The sequence below is a fragment of the Heterocephalus glaber genome, unplaced genomic scaffold (genome assembly GCF_053883595.1).
Source record: "Heterocephalus glaber isolate CG9 unplaced genomic scaffold, H.glaber_assembly_v1.0 deba00001773, whole genome shotgun sequence".
Taxonomy (NCBI): domain Eukaryota; kingdom Metazoa; phylum Chordata; class Mammalia; order Rodentia; family Bathyergidae; genus Heterocephalus; species Heterocephalus glaber.
The window spans coordinates 7,866,336-7,874,111 of record NW_028258463.1 but is presented as its reverse complement, the minus strand read 5'-3'; the positions used below and the strand labels follow the sequence as shown (position 1 = coordinate 7,874,111).

General features: G+C 57.3%; 1 protein-coding gene across 1 annotated transcript; it reads right to left on the bottom strand.

Annotated features, from left to right (window-relative positions):
• Positions 1-3,064: 3,064 nt before the first annotated feature.
• Positions 3,065-4,422, bottom strand: Hoxb1 (homeobox B1). The gene is made up of 2 exons (XM_004859603.2): positions 3,783-4,422; positions 3,065-3,393 (listed from the first exon to the last, which is right to left on the bottom strand). The coding sequence occupies exons 1-2, from the start codon at positions 4,357-4,359 to the stop codon at positions 3,065-3,067; spliced, it is 906 nt and encodes a 301-aa protein (XP_004859660.1). The 5' UTR covers positions 4,360-4,422.
• Positions 4,423-7,776: the final 3,354 nt, after the last annotated feature.

The following is a 7,776-nucleotide window of genomic DNA, read 5'->3' as shown; positions in this document are numbered from 1 at the left end:
GTTCAGGCTGGCCTTGAACTCACTATGGAGCCCAGCCTGGCCTCAAATTGAGTAATCCTCCTGTCTCAGCCTCTTAAATGCTGGGATTATAGGCATGCACCACAGAGGAGCCCTGCTATTCAACTTGACCACTTTCATCTCAGTCTTTGGGAGATTCTCCGAGCTTCCACCCTACTTCACCAACTCCTGATCAACAGCTCACAATGGCATAAAACTTTCTGTCTTGTTCAGGCGATCAAAGGGCCTCATGTGGAGAGAGCAAATGCTGAGGGAAAAAGCAAATGAACAAGGAAAATTCACACTTGGGGCTGAGAAACAGATGGTGCTGAGAGTTGGGTGGAGTGGGGGCTTCACTGCCCCCCCAGACCAGATCAGTCAGTGTTTGGGAAAAAATCTCTCCTAAAATTTTTATTCTTCAAAACAGGAAGGTTTTTTTGAGATCTAGTAAATGGAGACAGGAGGTAGAAGGCTTTTGAATTTCTTGCAAAAGAAAAGAAAAGTACCCATCCAAAAGGCGTGGAGGGACCTGAGAGTAAAGCCTTTGGGCCTCCACTTCGAGAGAGAGTTCAAGGGTGAAGTCCAGGAAGGCCTGGAGCAAAATGCAGCTTTGCTGGTTCTCCCTCTTCTCCTTTGTCTTCTACATGCCGTGATCTTTTCTTTCTCCAAATAAATGTCTTCTTGTAGACTGGGGTCTGGGGCCTCCAGCTGGGAGTGGGATTTGAGGGAGGGGACCCGAACTTTGCATTTGGGGAGATGGGGCTTGGAGACACTGGATGTTTCCGAGGCTGCCCCTGTGGGGAGGAAGAGTTGACTGGGCCCCCACCCTTCCCTGGAGGACTCTAATGGTTCCTTCGGCTGTGACCGAAAATCAAACGTCCCCACCGCTCCTCCCCTGACAGTCCCCCACCATCCTGAGGCCCAGCTGTGCCCTAACCACTGCTCTTCCTTCCCAAAGGGAGTTGCATTTCTGCAGACACTTGCTGTCCCCTCTGCCAAGGTGACCCCTTTGGGGAAGCCAAGCTTGGTAGCAATTTCAATTAGATACAGAAAAGCAGTTAATAGATTTTTTTTAAAAGACAGAGGGCAGGGCGGCAGCCTGGGAAAGCTAGGCTTCCGCCTCAGCCCCCTGCCTTCCTCTCCAGCCGGACTATGCCATTATTGGTAACACGGCCTCTTCTGCAATGTCACCAGCGCCATGGGGAAGCCAGGGCCAGAGCTGCTTACATGCCTAGTCATTTTTGCTGTCTTCCTCTCAAAGGTCACAGATTAAACAAATGCAGAGCGGGGCAGATAAGACTCCCTGCCTGGGTGACCACTGTACCCCTGGGGTGCTGTCTGGGCGTGCACACAGGGTGCGGGGGTTTGGGGAAGTGGTGAGATAGCATCAAACCAGGGCCGAGGTCCGTGTCACCCCGTCGGCACCGCGGGATGAGTGAGCAATGGCCGTTTGCAGGGGGCCCCCGGAGCTTCCGGAGGCCGGCCCCACCTCCACCCGGACCAAAGGTTTGCTGGAGGGATGCCGGGGACAATAGCAGCCGGCAGGAGTGCCGCTGGCTTGTTTGGAAAACCCAGGGGCTCTTGGAGGTAAAAAGGTCAGCACAGATCCTGGGGATTTCGGCTGCCCCAGGCCTCCACCCCTGGATCCCCCACCCACCACCGCTAACAGCCTCCCCGAGGCCACCTCTTTCCGGCAGGCTGAGGGTGGTCACCTTGAGCCAGGTAGAAAGGCATTGGGGGCTGGAGGCTGGGACCAGACCCTCGGACAGTCTGGGGACTGCAGTGGCCTTGCAGAGTGGTGGAGGCAAGGGGGCTCGCTCAGGGTGCGAGGGTCCCTGCCCCTACCCAGCAAAATGTTGAGGGGAGCAGGTAGAGTCCCCCCACCTTCCCCTCCTTCTCCTCCACCCTCTCCACCCTCCCAGACCAGATCTTCCCGCCTTCCCCATCCTCTGGTCTGGTGGCTCTCCCCATGACCAGTGGGTTGGCCACTGTCTGGCCTGGGTGCCTGAGCCCATTCTTTTGTGGCCTGCGGCCAGAGTCCTTCGCCTCTTTCTGAAGTGAGGCTCGGCTTTTTCCAACCCAACCAGCAGAGCCAGGTCACCTCACCCCTTCCCCAGGACTCAGGGAGTCAGAGGGGCAGAAGCAGAAAGGACAAGAGGGAAAATGCAGACTTTATTGAAATGAGGTAGTTGCAGGTACAGAGGGAACTAGCTAGCTGCCTGGGACTGTTTCCAGAAACCCAAATGGTGTCTCCAGACTCCAAAGTTTAGAGGATGCTGGCTCTGCCCTTGAGAGCTCTCCCTGTACCTGGGCCTCCCCCAGCTGCCCCCAGGGGTAGGGGTGGAGAAGGGAAAGAGGTTCCTGGGTTTTCCAGGAGGCAATAAATAGGGGGGCGGAGTTGGGGCAGGCCCACCCCTTCCTGCTTGGGGCTTGCTGGGGCCAGCCTTGAACAGCACAGTGTTCTAGAGGTTTCTGAAGTACCAGGTTCCAAAGCCCTTTGGCCATTTCGTGCTGAAGTCTAGTGGGAGTGGGCAGAGCACCTGGAAGGGCTGCATTAGTGCAAAAACAAACGCGCCGGGAGGGGGCTCGTGGGGGGCTTTTTGGTTATCACAAGGCAGCTGGTGGAGTTGTAAGGTCTGTGGTGACTGCATTAAAGATTAAGGTAAAGGGTCGGTGATAATACACCCGCACGTAGACCCCTCCCACACGGGGGACCCGAGGCCTCTCTCTCCATCCCTGGCTGAGGAAGGGGAGTCACGAGTGCGCGAGGACGATCCTCGAAGCTCAAAGGCACTGTACTGAATTTACCCGAGTAGGAAGGGAAGGAGAGCCAAGCATGAGGGTCCTGATCCTCACTCCACCCACGTGTTGACCTTGAACGGATTCCCGGAGGTGGACGAGTGGGTATGTGTCTAGCAGGCCTCCGGTCCCACCCCACCCCGCCGACCCCCAGACCTGAGAACAACCCCCCCCCAGCTCTAAACTGGCGCCCCAGCCTTGTGACTGGGATCTCCAGGGCAGTGAAGTTGGGGCGCCAGCTCCCCCGCGCCGGCGTTGGCGTTGGGGTTCAGGACGTGATGGAGCTGGGCGAGGCCTCCGGGGAGGTGCATGTGGACTGGTCCGAGGCGTCTCCAGCCGCCTCCTTGGGGCAGCCTGGGGGGACCGGGGCCACCCGGCCTCCCTCTCGCTCGCGCTTCTTCTGCTTCATGCGCCGGTTCTGGAACCAGATCTTGACCTGGGTTTCGTTGAGCTCCAGGGTGGCGGCGATCTCCACCCGGCGGGCGCGGCTCAGGTACTTGTTGAAGTGGAATTCCTTCTCCAGCTCGGTCAGCTGCCGCGTGCTGAAGTTGGTTCGGACCCCGCCGGCCGCGCCCAGGCCCAGCTCCGACCCCTTGGCTGGGGGCGGGGCGGGAGGAAAGCCGATCACTCCTCACCTCCGGGTCCCTCCCGCCGCTCCTCCCAGCCCAGCTTTGCACCCTCGGGCGCCCTTTGGTGCAACCCCGAGGTCCCCGGCACCCCCAGAGTGGCCTCCCCTCGCTTCCCTCCTCCACGCCTGCGCTCCGGGACGTGGGCGGATACCGGGAGCGCAGATCAGGAGTGGGACGTGTGTGGAGACCTGCTCTTGGGGCGACCTGGCCCTTACAGGGTGGGGTGAACTCGACACCTCAGACACTGCGGGCCGCACTTACCTGCCTCTACCAGGGCGGCTGAGACCGGAGAAACCCGGCCTAGGCTCAGGACCCCTCTTGCTGGGGCGCGGGGAGGGGTGGCCCTCTGAGCCCTACCTGTCTTGGGTGGGTTCCTCTTCACCTTCATCCAGTCGAAGGTACGGGAAGTGGGGGTGCTGGCTTCCGACGGGCAGGACGCTTCCTTGTCCTCAGAGAGGAGATCAGCGTAGGCCGGTGCGAAGCTGGCTGCCTGCTCATTGGCGTACGGGGGCTGTGGCGCGGGGTAAGGCCCCTGCCCGGCTGCACCCGCTCCGTAGCCGTCGGGCAAGCCCGCCAGCTGGGCCCCGTAGCTTGAGGGGTGAAAGTAGACCCCATCTCCTTCCGACGCACCCACAGGGTAATACTGCGCAGGCCCGAAGCTGGGGCTGCAGGCGGCTGGGGCGTACCCCGCGGGCGCGGAGCTGGGGAAGGGCACCCCTAGCGCTGAAGGCGGCTGCTGGGCCGGGTACCCCGAGTTCTGCTGGAGGGCCTGGCTGGGCAGTCCCCCACCATAGCGGCCCTCGCCTTCGTAGCTGTCAACCGCCGGCCCGGAGCTGGGAGAGAAGGAAGGTGGCGCGCTGTGAGCACCGTAGACCCTGGGTGCCCGGTTACAGAGTGGGTACTCTAGGAAGGAGTTCATCCTATTATAGTCCATGCGCGGAGGCCGCGGGAGGCTCGGCCCGTTTGGGGGAGACACCCTCTTGCCCTACACCCTTGCGGCATATGTCACGGCGCCGAGGCTCGCATCCATGGCCGGCGCGGGCCTGGGCAGGGCTCCCCAGGAAGGGGCAGGAGTGGGGGGGGCACATGTGACCGCTCCCAGGCCAATGGGCCAAGCAGGCCGGAGTTTGGCAGCCCCGGCGCCCATCCATCAGCCCCCAACCATTAGCATGACAAAGACACTTCAATCACCCACAGCCCATCCATCTGAGAGCGACATGGAAGCGTCAAAAACATCTTTCTTCAAAGACTTTTGGAAAGAAGGGACCAGAAGGGGGGGGCGCGAATATTCAAGACCTTCCTCCCCTCCCAACCCCCAAGGCCTTCAATAGGCTCCTGGGTTATTAGATTTGGATAAATTCAACCCAGCTGCCCCTCGCTCTTCCCACCCACAAGATGCCTCCCCCCAAGGCTGTGGACCCGGAGGTGGGGAACCCTGACTCGAGCTGTGCAACTTTTCCCCTATTTGTCTTGGGGCGATGGGTTAGGACCGCGGCTGAGGAGCGTGGACTCCTGCCGTGGGCCAAATGGATGACTGTGAAGGGAGGGAGTGCAACAACACCTCAGGGTGTGAGGCAGGGTCTAGGATTCAGCAAAGAAGCCATTCAGCCAGGGGTGGAAAAATGGCATTTCAAGGAAGCAAGACACACCGCGGAATTGTGGGAACGGTGGAGAGGAGGATGAGAAACGCCCCATTCCCCTCTCCACCTCTCTCCATAAGCGCTCTCCCCTCATTCATACATCCATTTCTCTCCCTCAGCCCCTTTATATTCTTTCTGTCTCAATCCATCTCTCTGTTCGTCCATCTCTCTCCATATTTATATTCGTCCCCTACCTATCCATCAACTCATCTTTCTAGATGTATTTATCCTCTCTCTAGCCATCCATAGCTGTACTGGCTCACTTGCTCAGACTTAAATAACTCGCTATATCTCTCCTGAGAGCCGCAAGGAGTGCAGTGAGGTGATGCTTACAGCAGGGCCAAGAGGAGGGGAATTTTTATTCTCTTCCCAGAGTGTTTAAAACTAGTGGAGACCCTGCATTCCTCTGCTTCCCTTCCACCCCTCTCTCCCTTTCCCAAAAAATTAAAAATAAAAAAAATCCCAAGCCTCAGACCGTACGTTTGATACCAATTAAGTCTTAAAGATTACTCCAAATGTTCAGGGATGTTCTAGAACAGATAAAGGGGGGTTGCTGAGAGGATGGGAGGATGTGTGGAGCCCCTGAGGCCCGGAATTCTGAGTCTCCCCTCTCTGCTGGGGTCTGTTGGGCTGGCCTGGGGGAGGGGAGAAAGGAAGTGCCTTCCTTGGCTCTCTTGGCCCCAGGATGGGCCTAGAAGAGAAGCCCTGAGGTAGAGCCCATTGACTCTCCTCCTCCGGACTCCAGGACAAGAGCTCCGAGCAATCCAACACCCACACTCATTTATAACTTGTCAGGGTGTCTGCCTGGCCGGAGGCCTGGGGCCAGAGCCAGGGCAAGTCCAGGAGGGCAAGAGTTCAGGGAGGGACCGCTGTAAACAACCCAGGGCTGGAGAGGAAGGGGAGACAGGTTCCAGGGGTTCAGGGAGGATCCTCAAAACTTCTCCAGTTTCCCCATCCCCCAAAGGGCAGAGTGTGTACTCATCCTTCCTCAAGGGACCCGAAATTGTGTCTCTCACTCTCTGAGTCCCTCCATCCCCTTTGTTGTCCTTCTCTCGGCCTAGAGTGGCCCCTCCTGCTGTCTCTTCGGTGTCACCAGAGGCGCACTGCCTTTCTCTGCCCTGGTAGCCCCAGCTGGGAAAGAGCACCAGGCACTTCCGCAGGCCCTGTCCCTCCCTGCCTGTGCCACTCTGCTGTAGAGCTGGAGAGAGTGGGTCCAGCCATTCACTTGTCGGACAGAGATGTGGGGGGAGTGGGAGTGGGAGTGGAGGGGAAACGTTCCTTTGCCAAGGGGATGAGGGAAGACAAAGGAGAAGAGATTTGAGACAGAGGAAGGCTGGCTTGCAAAGGGATGAAAGAGAAAAGGATTATTGAGGTGGGAGCAAACAGATATTTTTCTACTTCAACTTTTTTGGGAAGGAGTTTGTGTTGTTCCCAAATTTCTCTCTCTCTCTCTAATAGTGAGACAGGATCTCACTATGTATTTCAGGCTGCCTTTGAATGAACCATGTAGACCAGGCTGGCTTCAAACTCACACCAATCCTCCTGCCTCAGCCTCCTGAGTGCCGAGATTACAGGTGTGCACCACCACCCCTGGCCTGTCCCCTCATTTAAAGATGTCTTTGGGGGGGGTACTGGGGATCGAACTCGAACTCGGGACCTTGCACTTGTGAGGCAGGCGGCGGTGGCACCACTGAGCTAAATCCCCAGCCCATTTAAAGATGTCTTTAACAGAGCCTGGGACCTTTGGGTGTAGACAACTGGGATTTGTCTTGTAACCCCAAGCCTGAGGTAGGTCTGTATCTGAGCTGGTTGCCCTGCTTCTTCAACTGGAGAGACTGCTCTCCACCTCCTCTTCTTCCCACAGAGAAGCTTCTCTCCATCCCTTGCTATCCTACTTAAGGGGCCAACTTGAGGTCTAAAAGAGGTATGTGCCAAATCTCTTTAATGAAACTACACATGTCTGCCTGGGAGTTGGGGAGATGCACTTCCCGTACAACAGCTGCAGTCAGCAGTAGTCTGTCATCAATGAAAAGCAGGTGAGGCTGGGACAAAAGTCCCTTAAATTACCCTATCAAGCGGGGCATGGTGGTGCACGCCTGTCATCCCAGCACTCAGGAGACTGAGGCAGGAGGATCGTTGCGAGTTCCAGGCCAGCCTGGGCTACATAGCGAGTTCAAGGCCAGCCTGAACTACAGAGCGAGACCCTGTCTCCAAAAAAAAAAGCAAAAAATTTTTTTAAAAATTGCTCTGTCGATGGCAGTGATTGCTTCGGCCTAGGTTCTTCAAATGCACTGTGCTCTCCAACACACCCCACCTTCTTTCTTGCAGCGAGTAGATCAAAAATTTCCAACCAGGCATGGAGATGCAGGCCTATGATCCCAGCACCCTGGGAAACTGAGGCAAAAGGCTCACATGTTGGAGCCCAATCTGGGCACCCCACTGAGACCCTGTATCAAGGTGGGAGGGGAGAGGGGTGTATCTCAGTGTGAAGGCCCCAGTACCAAACAAACAAACAAAAACCCTTTCTGAAATTCTCACTGGCTGTCCCCACCCTGAAGAAAGGACTAGGAGAATCCAGCAGTTCTGGCTCCCTACGTTGCCAAGCTGCCTCCTCCTTAGAACCTTCAGGGGCTGGAGCAGCCTGTGGACTGTAGGGTTTTCTGGTTGGCCAAACAAAACACCAAAGAGGGCGTGGGCTACACCTGACACCG